The sequence below is a fragment of the Ascaphus truei genome, chromosome 7 (genome assembly GCF_040206685.1).
Source record: "Ascaphus truei isolate aAscTru1 chromosome 7, aAscTru1.hap1, whole genome shotgun sequence".
Classification (NCBI taxonomy): domain Eukaryota; kingdom Metazoa; phylum Chordata; class Amphibia; order Anura; family Ascaphidae; genus Ascaphus; species Ascaphus truei.
This window is the reverse complement of record NC_134489.1, coordinates 112118551-112134193: the sequence shown is the minus strand read 5'-3', so window position 1 is coordinate 112134193 and position 15643 is coordinate 112118551. Positions and strand designations below refer to the sequence as shown.

General features: G+C 48.5%; 1 protein-coding gene across 1 annotated transcript in view; it reads left to right on the top strand.

The window, feature by feature from the left end:
- The window catches only part of DTX3L (deltex E3 ubiquitin ligase 3L), a 37286-nt gene extending 28215 nt beyond the window's left edge, over window positions 1-9071 (top strand). Inside the window, exon 5 of the mRNA XM_075609927.1 lies at window positions 8723-9071. Within this exon, the coding sequence (XP_075466042.1) occupies window positions 8723-8792 (70 nt within the window). The 3' untranslated portion in view covers window positions 8793-9071. The remainder of the gene's footprint in view (window positions 1-8722) is intronic.
- The last annotated feature ends 6572 nt before the right edge of the window (window positions 9072-15643 follow it).

Genomic DNA, 15643 nt, shown 5'->3' with positions numbered 1-15643 from the left:
AACTCACTCCCCCCGTCCCTATCTGCAGGGCTGGGGGATATGCCCCTTACCCACCTATCCCTGTGTAAGGGATAACTCACTCCCCCAGTCCCTATCTGCAGGGCTGGGAGGATACGCCCCTTACCCACCTATCCCTGTGTAAGGGATAACTCACTCCCCCTGTTCCTATCTGCAGGGCTGGGAGGATACGCCCCTTACCCATCTATCCCTGTGTAAGGGGTAACTCACTCTCCCGTCCCTATCTGCAGGGCTGGGAGGATACGCCCCTTACCCACCTATCCCTGTGTAAGGGGTAACTCACTCTCCCAGTCCCTATCTGCAGGGCTGGGGGGATACGCCCCTTACCCACCTACCCCTGTGAAAGGGGTAACTCACTCCCCCCGTCCCTATCTGCAGGGCTGGGAGGATACGCCCCTTACCCACCTATCCCTGTGTAAGGGATAACTCACTCTCCCCGTCCCTCTCTGCAGGGCTGGGAGCATACGCCCCTTACCCACCTATCCCTGTGTAAGGGATAACTCACTCCCCCTGTCCCTATCTGCAGGGCTGGGGGGATACGCCCCTTACCCACCTATCCCTGTGTAAGGGTAACTCACTCCCCCTGTCCCTATCTGCAGGCCTGGGAGGATACGCCCCTTACCCACCTATCCCTGTGTAAGGGGTAACTCACTCTCCCAGCCCCTATCTGCAGGGCTGGGAGGATACACCCCTTACCCACCTATCCCTGTGTAAGGATAACTCACTCCCCAGTCCCTATCTGCAGGGCTGGGAGGATACGCCTCTTACCCACCTATCCCTGTGTAAGGGGTAACTCACTCTCCCGTCCCTATCTGCAGGGCTGGGAGGATACGCCCCTTACCCACCTATCCCTGTGTAAGGGATAACTCACTCCCCCGTCCCTCTCTGCAGGGCTGGGAGGATACGCCCCTTACCCACCTATCCCTGTGTAAGGGATAACTCACCCTCCCAGTCCCTATCTGCAGGGCTGGGAGGATACGCCCCTTACCCACCTATCCCTGTGTAAGGGGTAACTCACTCCCCCGTCCCTATCTGCAGGGCTGGGAGGATACGCCCCTTACCCACCTATCCCTGTGTAAGGGGTAACTCACTCCCCCAGTCCCTCTCTGCAGGGCTGGGAGGATACGCCTCTTACCCACCTATCCCTGTGTAAGGGGTAACTCACACTTCCTGTCCCTATCTGCAGGGCTGGGGGGATACGCACCTTACTCACCTATCCCTGTGTAAGGGGTAACTCACTCTCCCCGTCCCTATCTGCAGGGCTGGGAGGATACGCCTCTTACCCACCTATCCCTGTGTAAGGGTTAACTCACTCTCCCCGTCCCTATCTGCAGGGCTGGGAGGATACGCCCCTTGCCCACCTATCCCTGTGTAAGGGATAACTCACTCTCCCAGTCCCTATCTGCAGGCCTGGGAGGATACGCCCCTTACCCACCTATCCCTGTGTAAGGGGTAACTCACTCTCCCAGCCCCTATCTGCAGGGCTGGGAGGATACACCCCTTACCCACCTATCCCTGTGTAAGGATAACTCACTCCCCAGTCCCTATCTGCAGGGCTGGGAGGATACGCCCCTTACCCACCTATCCCTGTGTAAGGGGTAACTCACTCCCCCAGTCCCTATCTGCAGGGCTGGGAGGATACGCCCCTTACCCACCTATCCCTGTGTAAGGGATAACTCACTCTCCCAGTCCCTATCTGCAGGGCTGGGAGGATACGCCTCTTACCCACCTATCCCTGTGTAAGGGATAACTCACTCCCCCAGTCCCTATCTGCAGGGCTGGGAGGATACGCCCCTTACCCACCTATCCCTGTGTAAGGGATAACTCACTCTCCCAGTCCCTATCTGCAGGGCTGGGAGGATACGCCCCTTACCCACCTATCCCTGTGTAAGGGGTAACTCACTCTCCCAGTCCCTATCTGCAGGGCTGGGAGGATACACCCCTTACCCACCTATCCCTGTGTAAGGGATAACTCACTCTCCCAGTCCCTATCTGCAGGGCTGGGAGGATATGCCCCTTACCCACCTATCCCTGTGTAAGGGGTAACTCACTCTCCCGTCCCTATCTGCAGGGCTGGGAGGATACGCCCCTTACCCACCTATCCCTGTGTAAGAGATAACTCACTCTCCCAGTCCCTATCTGCAGGGCTTGGAGGATACGCCCCTTACCCACCTATCCCTGTGTAAGGGGTAACTCACTCTCCCCGTCCCTATCTGCAGGGCTGGGAGGATACACCCCTTACCCACCTATCCCTGTGTAAGGGATAACTCACTCTCCCAGTCCCTATCTGCAGGGCTGGGAGGATACGCCCCTTACCCACCTATCCCTGTGTAAGGATAACTCACTCTCTCAGCCCCTATCTGCAGCGCTGGGAGGATACGCCCCTTACCCACCTAATCCCTGTGTAAGGGATAACTCACTCCCCCCGTCCCTATCTGCAGGGCTGGGGGGATACGCCCCTTACCCACCTATCCCTGTGTAAGGGATAACTCACTCTCCCTGTCCCTATCTGCAGGGCTGGGAGGATACGCCCCTTACCCACCTATCCCTGTGTAAGGGATAACTCACTCCCCCGTCCCTATCTGCAGGGCTGGGAGGATACGCCCCTTACCCACCTATCCCTGTGTAAGGGATAACTCACTCTCCCCGTCCCTATCTGCAGGGCTGGGAGGATACGCCCCTTACCCACCTATCCCTGTGTAAGAGATAACTCACTCTCCCAGTCCCTATCTGCAGGGCTGGGAGGATACGCCCCTTATCCACCTATCCCTGTGTAAGGGATAACTCACTGTCCCAGTCCCTATCTGCAGGGCTGGGAGGATACGCCTCTTACCCATCTATCACTGTGTAAGGAATAACTCACTCCCCCAGTCCCTATCTGCAGGGCTGGGAGGATACGCCCCTTACCCACCTATCCCTGTGTAAGGGGTAACTCACTCTCCCAGTCCCTATCTGCAGGGCTGGGAGGATACGCCCCTTACCCACCTATCCCTGTGTAAGGGATAACTCACTCTCTCAGCCCCTATCTGCAGGGCTGGGAGGATACGCCCCTTACCCACCTATCCCTGTGTAAGGGATAACTCACTCCCCCGTCCCTATCTGCAGGGCTGGGAGGATACGCCCCTTACCCACCTATCCCTGTGTAAGGATAACTCACTCTCCCAGTCCCTATCTGCAGGGCTGGGAGGATACGCCCCTTACCCACCTATCCCTGTGTAAGGGATAACTCACTCTCTCAGCCCCTATCTGCAGGGCTGGGAGGATACGCCCCTTACCCACCTATCCCTGTGTAAGGGATAACTCACTCCCCCGTCCCTATCTGCAGGGCTGGGAGGATACGCCCCTTACCCACCTATCCCTGTGTAAGGATAACTCACTCTCCCAGTCCCTATCTGCAGGGCTGGGAGGATACGCCCCTTACCCACCTATCCCTGTGTAAGGGATAACTCACTCTCTCAGCCCCTATCTGCAGGGCTGGGAGGATACGCCCCTTACCCACCTATCCCTGTGTAAGGGATAACTCACTCCCCCGTCCCTATCTGCAGGGCTGGGAGGATACGCCCCTTATCCACCTATCCCTGTGTAAGGGATAACTCACTGTCCCAGTCCCTATCTGCAGGGCTGGGGGGATACGCCCCTTACCCACCTATCCCTGTGTAAGGGGTACCTCACTCTCCAAGTCCCTATCTGCAGGGCTGGGGGGATACGCCCCTTACCCACCTATCCCTGTGTAAGGGATAACTCACTCCCCAGTCCCTACCTGCAGGGCTGGGAGGATACGCCCCTTACCCACCTATCCCTGTGTAAGGGATAACTCACTCTCCCCGTCCCTATCTGCAGGGCTGGGAGGATACACCCCTTACCCACCTATCCCTGTGTAAGGGATTACTTACTCTGTCTCTATCTGCAGGGCTGGGAGGATACGCCTCTTACCCACCTATCCCTGTGTAAGGGATAACTCACTCTCCCCGTCCCTATCTGCAGGGCTGGGAGGATACACCCCTTACCCACCTATCCCTGTGTAAGGGATTACTCACTTCCCCAGTCCCTATCTGCAGGGCTGGGAGGATACGCCCCTTACCCACCTATCCCTGTGTAAGGGATAACTCATTCCCCAGTCCCCATCTGCAGGGCTGGGAGGATACGCCCCTTACCCACCTATCCCTGTGTAAGGGATAACTCACTCTCCCCTGTCCCTATCTGCAGGGCTGGGAGGATACGCCCCTTACCCACCTATCCCTGTGTAAGGGATAACTCACTCCCCCCGTCCCTCTCTGCAGGGCTGGGGGGATACGCCCCTTACCCACCTATCCCTGTGTAAGGGATAACTCACTCTCCCCTGTCCCTATCTGCAGGGCTGGGAGGATACGCCCCTTACCCACCTATCCCTGTGTAAGGGATAACTCACTCCCCCCGTCCCTCTCTGCAGGGCTGGGGGGATACGCCCCTTACCCACCTATCCCTGTGTAAGGGATAACTCACTCCCCCCGTCCCTCTCTGCAGGGCTGGGGGGATATGCCCCTTACCCACCTATCCCTGTGTAAGGGATAACTCACTTTCCCTGTCCCCATCTGCAGGGCTGGGAGGATACGCCCCTTACCCACCTATCCCTGTGTAAGGGATAACTCACTCCCCCAGTCCCTATCTGCAGGGCTGGGAGGATACGCCCCTTACCTACCTATCCCTGTGTAAGGGATAACTCACTCTGTCTCTATCTGCAGGGCTGGGAGGATACGCCCCTTACCCACCTATCCCTGTGTAAGGGCTGATACACTCCCCCCGTCCCTCTCTGCAGGGCTGGGGGGATACGCCCCTTACCCACCTATCCCTGTGTAAGGGATAACTCACTCCCCCCGTCCCTCTCTGCAGGGCTGGGGGGATATGCCCCTTACCCACCTATCCCTGTGTAAGGGATAACTCACTTTCCCTGTCCCCATCTGCAGGGCTGGGAGGATACGCCCCTTACCCACCTATCCCTGTGTAAGGGATAACTCACTCCCCCAGTCCCTATCTGCAGGGCTGGGAGGATACGCCCCTTACCTACCTATCCCTGTGTAAGGGATAACTCACTCTGTCCCTATCTGCAGGGCTGGGGGGATACGCCCCTTACCCACCTATCCCTGTGTAAGGGCTGATACACTCTCCCCGTCCCTATCTGCAGGGCTGGGAAGCTAGGCCTCTTACCAATCTCTGACCCAAAGTCCAAAGAAGTACCTGTTATGAGGGGCTCTTTACATCAGACCTGGAATATAGGGTCCGTTTCCGTGGGATTTCTCTCTGATCAGCACCCACCTCCCCTGTGCTAGAGAGACCCCCTGCAGATTAAGCAGGAGGCTTTTCTACCTGACTCATGAGCCAGGTGGAGACCGGCTAATTGTAGCTGAAATTAACCAGCTCCCTGCTGGACTCAGCCATACAGGCTTTCTATAAAGGGGCCTTTTTAGACAGGGGCTAAGGCCCTGTCACATACCTCCCCCGTTTGTGGGCAGATCAGGCTAGTCAAGGCTGAATCCCATCCCTACTCTCTCACACGAGATGTGCCTGCAGCTGGAATGGGAGGGAGAGAACCCCCAGTCACGCTGGGCTTGGAGCCCTTTCTCCAGGGGACCTTCCTACCAGTTTTATTTTCTGGTTTTCACCTCCGGGCCATTATCTGGTACTCAGGAGGTGAGTTACTGAGGGTTACTACCTTTCTGGCAGTATACAGTATGTGGCTGTGGTTGAGGAGTCCACCCGTGACCAGGTCCTTGTGGCTGGCGCAGATAACCAGTGTCTCTTCCAGTAGGCTTTAGTCGCTCGAGGAGGACTTCTCCCAAGCACAATCTTTCCACGATGTGCTTAGCTTTTTTTGTATTACTTTTTTTAAGATGACCGAATCTTCAATGTGTGGTCTGGCGGGGTTTCTCTACTGCAGTAGTGCCATCTGGAAGCTCCTTCCATACCAGGAGACCCCAGCCTACAGCTTCCTTATCCCTCACAGGGTTACCCACAAAAAGTATGAACCACTTATCCGTGGAAGGGTAATTTGCATCTAGTCTAGGATCCCTAAATTCCAGTACTTGTCCTTTTTGCAGTTCACAAGCCTGTAGACTTGTGCCTTAGTCCCTTGCAAAGACCCCCGGCTTCAATCCGATGTAGTAAGAGTACATTTTTCTCCTTGATATGCACATTGCGGATCCCTTCCGGTGGCGAGATCAGAATCTGTGAGTTGCAGCCGTGATGTGAATCTCGGAGTTACCTGAATAGCTCGATTTGTTAAAAATGCGAGTTTGAGCATTGTTTTTAGCTGGTTTCTCTCTCTCACTTTTTCTCACTCTCTCGGTGGGAGCGCTACCGATCAGGAAGAAGCAGTTTGCAAGAGAGTTTGGCAGGTTATCGGAACTCTCTGCCAAACTCTGCACTCACTCAAAAAGTGCTCAAAACTGTTGATAAGTCCCTTATCGGAGCTACCTGAATAGGCCCCCAAGTCTCCTCGCGTGTCTAGGTTGAGGGCGTGAATCTCTTTCTGATAGACTTCAAGATCCATACTAAGACTGCAGACATCTTTTTGAGAGAATTTCAGCTCCACTACGAGACTGTGAAACTCCTTTTTAGAGATTTCCAGTTCCGTGCAGAGACTTCTGACCCCCTTGTGTGTAGCATTCAACTCTATGCAGAGATTGTGATCCTAATTCTGAAAAAGATCCAAGTCTGTCTTGAGACCGCAGACCTGCTGGCGAGAGACATCCAGCTCTGAGCTGAGAGTCTTCCAGTTCTGTACCGAGACTGTGAATCTCTTCCTGAGAGACTCACAGGTCTGCAGTGACTGCAAAACTCCCTTTGAGAGATTCCCAGCTCTGTGCTGAGACGGTGAGACTTCTTCTGAGAGAGTTCCAGCTCTATACTGAGACTGAGGGCCTTCTCCTGAGACAGTTCCAGCTCTATACTGAGACTGAGGACCTTCGTCTGATACAGTTCCAGCTCTATACTGAGACTGAGGGCCTTCTCCTGAGACAGTTCCAGCTCTATACTGAGGCTGAGGGCCTTCTCCTGAGACAGTTCCAGCTCTATACTGAGACTGAGGGCCTTCTCCTGAGAGAGTTCCAGCTCTATACTGAGACTGAGGACCTTCGTCTGAGACAGTTCCAGCTCTATACTGAGGCTGACGGCCTTCTCCTGAGAGAGTTCCAGCTCTATACTGAGGCTGAGGGCCTTCTCCTGAGAGAGTTCCAGCTCTATACTGAGACTGAGGGCCTTTGTTATGGATTACAGGTAGCACAGGTTCATACATAGCATACATATGTCTTAGTACAGCTTTGAGCATACTGTCGCATATTCACTAGTTTGTTGCTTTGGGATAAGTACATAAGATACCTGAAGTTTGCAAATAGAATTTTGCTGATGAGATAGGAAATCTTAGCAGAGCGGGTGTTCACGCCTTCTCAATGCATGAGCTTACGATAAACGGCACGGATGTACAGTAAGACCACAAACATCCTGTGGATAATTTGCTACGCAGGTAGAAATGAGTTTGGAAACTTTGCTAGTTTTTGGGTTATTTCCTTGTTTTTCACGAAGATAATCATGACGTATGACAAGGGCAATAAAGGTTTGTGTGAGGCTAAACCAGACTTCAGAACCGGGTGGCGAGCCACAGCAGACGAGCCCTACCGAGACTGGCATGACATATCGTAATACCTAGTTGGTTTGTGAGTATGACAGCATGCCCAGTAAATAATCTCTGCATAGATAGATTAACATAAGTATTGGATTATTAACAATTTTGCGTATTGTTTCTTATTATCATGCTGTATCTCAATAAACATGAGTCTTATCTTATACAAACTCTGAGTGACCTCTCTTAATAATATCCTCACGATGCCCTAACATAAAGGGTGTGAGGCCGTTTTCTCTGCAGGATAAGAAATTGTGATACAATGCTTCTGCTTAGAGCAGAAAATAACATATTACAAGAAGTTACCTGGGAGAAGGAGGTATGGCATAACTGACCCCATGATACTTCTCCTGAGAGAGTTCCAGCTCTATACTGAGACTCACAGGTCTGCAGTGACTGCAAAACTCCTTTTGAGAGATTCCCAACTCTGTGCTGAGACGGTGAGACTTCTTTTGAGAGAGTTCCAGCTCTATACTGAGACTGAGGGCCTTCTCCTGAGAGAGTTCCAGCTCTATACTGAGACTGAGGGCCTTCTCCTGAGAGAGTTCCAGCTCTATACTGAGGCTGAGGGCCTTCTCCTGTACCTCCTCATACCTCTGCTTCCCGTCAGCAATATCTTTGTCAGAGAAGCTCTGTTTGTCGCCCATGTTGGTGATTGTGACGCATGGGGTAGATTTGGCTGTTTGTAAATAAAGGGTTAGCCTGCCGTTACCCCGACCTGTCCATGGTATGATGCAGTTATTTATGTATGTACCATTTATTGTACCAGTCCTGTGTATGTTCCTCTTAAAGGATGTAAAACAGTGATGACGGCGACATGACGGCGACAGTGTGTGTATCTGTATTATACACAGAGCAGCGTGTGTATCTCTATTATACACAGAGCAGCGTATGTATCTGTGTTATACGCAGAGCAGCGTGTGTATTTGTATTATACACAGAGCAGCGTGTGTATCTGTGTTATACGCAGAGCAGCGTGTGTGTATCTGTGTAATACGCAGAGCAGCGTGTGCGTGTCCGTGTTATTTTCACACGTGTCTGTACTTGCAGCTTCGGGTATCCGGATCCTGGTTATCTGGACCGCGTTCGGGATGAACTGAAAGCCAAAGGGATAGAGTGAGAAGTCCGAGGGATCGAGTGAGAAGTCCGAGGGATAGAGTGAGAAGTCCGAGGGATAGAGTGAGAAGTCCGAGGGATCTCCCGCTCCGGCAGCTAGAGATCTGCAGCTGGAAAATCAGACACAGAAATTCTTCTCTCAGCTTTAATTATACGGGAATCTGTCCTCTCGTTTCCTGCTTAATCCCCAGTGTTACAGCAAAATAATCCCTGGTGATCGTGATCAGAACAGAATGATTCACTATTCCGCCGTGTAATAAAAAAACATTCAGCGTGGCTTTAATACAGAGTGGTCAGTTATTATACACAGACACGGACCCCTCTCTGCTCACTATAATACACAGATACTGACCCCTCTGCTAATTATTATACACACTGACCCCTCTCTGCTCACTGTTATACACACTGACCCCTCTGCTAATTATGATACACAGATACTGACCCCTCTGCTAATTATTATACACACTGACCCCTCTCTGCTCACTATTATACACACTGACCCCTCTGCTAATTATGATACACAGATACTGACCCCTCTCTGCTCACTATTATACACAGTTACTGACCCCTCTCTGCTCACTATTATACACAGATACTGATCCATCTCTGCTCACTACTATACACAGACCCAGACCCCTCTGCTAATTATTATCCACACGGACCCCTCTCTGCTCACTATTATATACACTGACCCCTCTGCTCACTATTATACACAGATACTGACCCCTCTGCTAATTATTATACACACTGATCCCTTTCTGCTCACTATTATATACACTGACCCCTCTGCTCACTATTATACACAGATACTGACCCCTCTCTGCTCACTATTATACACAGATACTGACCCCGCTGCTCATTATTATACACAGATACTGACCCATCTCTGGTTATTATTATACACACTGACCCCTCTCTGCTCACTATTATATACAAATACTGACCACTCTTTCTGTTCACTATTATACACAGATACTGACCCTTCACTTCTCACTATTGTACCCAGATACAGACCCATTTCTGTTCACTATTATATACAGATACTGACCCATCTCTGCTCACTATTATACCCAGACATTGACCCCTCTTTCTGCTCACTATTATACAGATACTGACCCCCCTCTGCTCACTATTATACCCAGTTACTGACCCCTCTCTGTTCTCAATTATACACTTTGAGGCATAGCTGCTGCAGAAGAAGCACTATGTGTAAGAAAACAATACCTGGCTCACCCCGGCCTATGTAACTATGTAACTATGTAATACAAGGCTCACCCCGGCCTATGTAACTATGTAATACAAGGCTCACCCCGGGCCTATGTAACTATGTAATACAAGGCTCACCCCGGCCTATGTAACTATGTAATACAAGGCTCACCCCGGGCCTATGTAACTATGTAACTTTGTAATACAAGGCTCACCCCGGCCTATGTAACTATGTAATACAAGGCTCACCCCAGCCTATGTAACTATGTAACTATGTAATACAAGGCTCACCCCGGCCTATGTAACTATGTAATACAAGGCTCACCCCGGCCTATGTAACTATGTAACTATGTAATACAAGGCTCACCCCGGCCTATGTAACTATGTAACTATGTAATACAAGGCTCACCCCGGCCTATGTAACTATGTAATACAAGGCTCACCCCGGCCTATGTAACTATGTAATACAAGGCTCACCCCGGCCTATGTAACTATGTAATACAAGGCTCACCCCGGCCTATGTAACTATGTAACTATGTAATACAAGGCTCACCCCGGCCTATGTAACTATGTAATACAAGGCTTACCCGGCCTATGTAACTATGTAACTATGTAATACAAGGCTCACCCCGGCCTATGTAACTATGTAACTATGTAATACAAGGCTCACCCCGGCCTATGTAACTATGTAACTATGTAATACAAGGCTCACCCGGCCTATGTAACTATGTAACTATGTAATACAAGGCTCACCCCGGCCTATGTAACTATGTAACACAAGGCTCACCCGGCCTATGTAACTATGTAACTATGTAATACAAGGCTCACCCCAGCCTATGTAACTATGTAATACAAGGCTCAACCCGGCCTATGTAACTATGTAATACAAGGCTCACCCCGGCCTATGTAACTATGTAACTATGTAATACAAGGCTCACCCCGGCCTATGTAACTATGTAATACAAGGCTTACTCCGGTCTATGTAACTATGTAACTATGTAATACAAGGCTCACCCGGCCTATGTAACTATGTAACTATGTAATACAAGGCTCACCCCGGCCTATGTAACTATGTAACTATGTAATACAAGGCTCACCCCGGCCTATGTAACTATGTAATACAAGGCTCACCCCGGCCTATGTAACTATGTAACTATGTAATACAAGGCTCACCCCGGCCTATGTAACTATGTAATACAAGGCTCACCCCGGCCTATGTAACTATGTAACTATGTAATACAAGGCTCACCCCGGCTTTCCATTTGATTCCTAATAAACAGTTGAGAAGATGACACTAAGATCTACCATTATACCCTTGCGCTGCATTGAAAGGCCGAGTACAACGTAGTAAGGAATACAACGCCCTGCACAGACCTCATCTCCTAACTCCTGAATGTGTATTGCTCATCTCGCAACAATGTAACATCATATCAGAATTATAAGGAATGTAACACAAATTGCAAATGTGCAATCAAATTAGCAAAAATGGATAACGAAAAAAGGATTGCAATAGAAAGTAAGATCAACCCTAAGAAGTTCTTTAAGTACCTTAATCTATATATATGACTGAAATAATGTTTGTGTGTGTATTTGTGCTCCCTGTGATTGGCCGGCAGGGCGTACCCCCTCACACCGCGTGCGCCTCTTGGCCTCACTTGGACTTGGCAGGACCACACAGTGACTACTTTGCTAGCCACGCTCCTCGCCTCTCCGCCGCTAATCTCACTTTTCCACCCGCTCACTCACTCTCTCCCCCAATCCCCCCCCCCCCCCGTCACACCACTCCTCGACGTCGCCGCCAACAGCTCACACCGCGTCACCGGCGCTCAACTGACACTTCCACCCACTCCCTCACTCTCTTCCCCCCCCCCGGTCACACTGCTCCTCGGCACCACCGCCAAGAACGCACACCGCCTAATCTCACCCTTCCACCCGCACTCCCTCACTTTCTCTCCCCCCCGTCACACCGGTCCTCGGCGCCACCGGCCGCCAGCAGCGCACACGGCCTAATCTCACACTTCCACCCGATCCCTCACTCACCCCCCCCCCCCCCCGGTCACACCGCTTCTCAGCGCCGCCACCAACAGCGTACACTTCCACCCGCTACCTCACTCTCTCCCTCCCCCCTCATTCTCTCCCTCCTTCCCCCCCCCCCCCACGGTCACACCGCTCCTCTGCGCCGCCGCCGCCAACAGCGCTCACCGCCTAATCTCACACTTCCACCCACTCCCTTATTTCTCTCTCCCCACCCCCGGTCACACCGCTCCTCGGCGCCGCCAATGCATCCGCGACTGAACGCCAACGCGCCGCCTTCCTCCCCCGCCTCCATTGGCCTGTGCCTGCCTGCCAGGGTCGCCGCACACACAAACCTCTGTCCTGACTGGGGCACATCACCACTAGCAGGTAACAATATAAACAGAAATGGTAACCGCAGATGTAATGGTGGACAAGAATAAACAAACAGCAATAAATGTGTTATACACTAAAGAGACAGCACGGTGTGTAACAACGAGGTTATACTAAATAACTAAAGCGACAGCACAGTGTGTAACACTGAGGTTATACTAAATAACTAAAGAGACAGCACAGGGTGTAACACTGAGGTTATACTAAATAACTAAAGAGACAGCACGGTGTGTAACACTGAGGTTATACTAAATAACTAAAGAGACAGCACATTGTGTAACACTGAGGTTATACTAAATAACTAAAGAGACAGCACAGTGTGTAACACTGAGGTTATACTAAATAACTAAAGAGACAGCACAGTGTGTAACACTGAGGTTATACTAAATAACTAGAGACAGCACAGTGTGTAACACTGAGGTTATACTAAATAACTAAAGAGACAGCACAGGGTGTAACACTGAGGTTATACTAAATAACTAAAGAGACAGCACAGTGTGTAACACTGAGGTTATACTAAATAACTAAAGAGACAGCACAGGGTGTAACACTGAGGTTATACTAAATAACTAAAGAGACAGCACAGTGTGTAACACTGAGGTTATACTAAATAACTAAAGAGACAGCACAGCGTGTAACACTGAGGTTATACTAAATAACTAAAGAGACAGCACAGTGTGTAACACTGAGGTTATACTAAATAACTAAAGAGACAGCACAGTGTGTAACACTGAGGTTATACTAAATAACTAAAGAGACAGCACAGTGTGTAACACTGAGGTTATACTAAATAACTAAAGAGACAGCACAGTGTGTAACACTGAGGTTATACTAACTAACTAAAGCGACAGCACAGTATGTAACACTGAGGTTATACTAAATAACTAAAGAGACAGCACAGTGTGTAACACTGAGGTTATACTAAATAACTAAAGAGACAGCACAGGGTGTAACACTGAGGTTATACTAAATAACTAAAGAGACAGCACAGGGTGTAACACTGAGGTTATACTAAATAACTAAAGAGACAGCACAGTGTGTAACACCGAGGTTATACTAAATAACTAAAGAGACAGCACAGGGTGTAACACTGAGGTTATACTAAATAACTAAAGAGACAGCACAGTGTGTAACACTGAGGTTATACTAAATAACTAAAGAGACAGCACAGGGTGTAACACTGAGGTTATACTAAATAACTAAAGAGACAGCACAGTGTGTAACACTGAGGTTATACTAAATAACTAAAGAGACAGCACAGGGTGTAACACTGAGGTTATACTAAATAACTAAAGAGACAGCACAGTGTGTAACACCGAGGTTATACTAACTAACTAAAGCGACAGCACAGTATGTAACACTGAGGTTATACTAAATAACTAAAGAGACAGCACAGTGTGTAACACTGAGGTTATACTAAATAACTAAAGAGACAGCACAGGGTGTAACACTGAGGTTATACTAAATAACTAAAGAGACAGCACAGGGTGTAACACTGAGGTTATACTAAATAACTAAAGAGACAGCACGGTGTGTAACACTGAGGTTATACTAAATAACTAAAGAGACAGCACAGTGTGTAACACTGAGGTTATACTAAATAACTAAAGCGACAGCACAGTGTGTAACACTGAGGTTATACTAAATAACTAAAGAGACAGCACATTGTGTAACACTGAGGTTATACTAAATAACTAAAGAGACAGCACAGTGTGTAACACTGAGGTTATACTAAATAACTAAAGAGACAGCACAGTGTGTAACACTGAGGTTATACTAAATAACTAAAGAGACAGCACAGTGTGTAACACTGAGGTTATACTAAATAACTAAAGAGACAGCACAGTGTGTAACAATGAGGTTATACTAAATAACTAAAGAGACAGCACAGTGTGTAACAATGAGGTTATACTAAATAACTAAAGAGACAGCACAGTGTGTAACACTGAGGTTATACTAAATAACTAAAGAGACAGCACAGTGTGTAACACTGAGGTTATACTAAATAACTAAAGAGACAGCACAGTGTGTAACACTGAGGTTATACTAAATAACTAAAGAGACAGCACAGTGTGTAACACTGAGGTTATACTAAATAACTAAAGAGACAGCACATTGTGTAACACTGAGGTTATACTAAATAACTAAAGAGACAGCACATTGTGTAACACTGAGGTTATACTAAATAACTAAAGAGACAGCACTCTGTGTAACACTGAGGTTATACTAAATAACTAAAGAGACAGCACATTGTGTAACACTGAGGTTATACTAAATAACTAAAGAGACAGCACAGTGTGTAACACTGAGGTTATACTAAATAACTAAAGAGACAGCACAGTGTGTAACACTGAGGTTATACTAAATAACTAAAGAGACAGCACAGTGTGTAACACCGAGGTTATACTAAATAACTAAAGAGACAGCACAGTGTGTAACACCGAGGTTATACTAAATAACTAAAGAGACAGCACAGTGTGTAACACTGAGGTTATACTAAATAACTAAAGAGACAGCACATTGTGTAACACTGAGGTTATACTAAATAACTAAAGAGACAGCACATTGTGTAACACTGAGGTTATACTAAATAACTAAAGAGACAGCACTCTGTGTAACACTGAGGTTATACTAAATAACTAAAGAGACAGCACATTGTGTAACACTGAGGTTATACTAAATAACTAAAGAGACAGCACAGTGTGTAACACTGAGGTTATACTAAATAACTAAAGAGACAGCACAGTGTGTAACACTGAGGTTATACTAAATAACTAAAGAGACAGCACATTGTGTAACACTGAGGTTATACTAAATAACTAAAGAGACAGCACATTGTGTAACACTGAGGTTATACTAAATAACTAAAGAGACAGCACATTGTGTAACACTGAGGTTATACTAAATAACTAAAGAGACAGCACTCTGTGTAACACTGAGGTTATACTAAATAACTAAAGAGACAGCACATTGTGTAACACTGAGGTTATACTAAATAACTAAAGAGACAGCACAGTGTGTAACACTGAGGTTATACTAAATAACTAAAGAGACAGCACAGTGTGTAACACTGAGGTTATACTAAATAACTAAAGAGACAGCACAGTGTGTAACACTGAGGTTATACTAAATAACTAAAGAGACAGCACAGTGTGTAACACTGAGGTTATACTAAATAACTAAAGAGACAGCACATTGTGTAACACTGAGGTTATACTAAATAACTAAAGAGACAGCACAGTG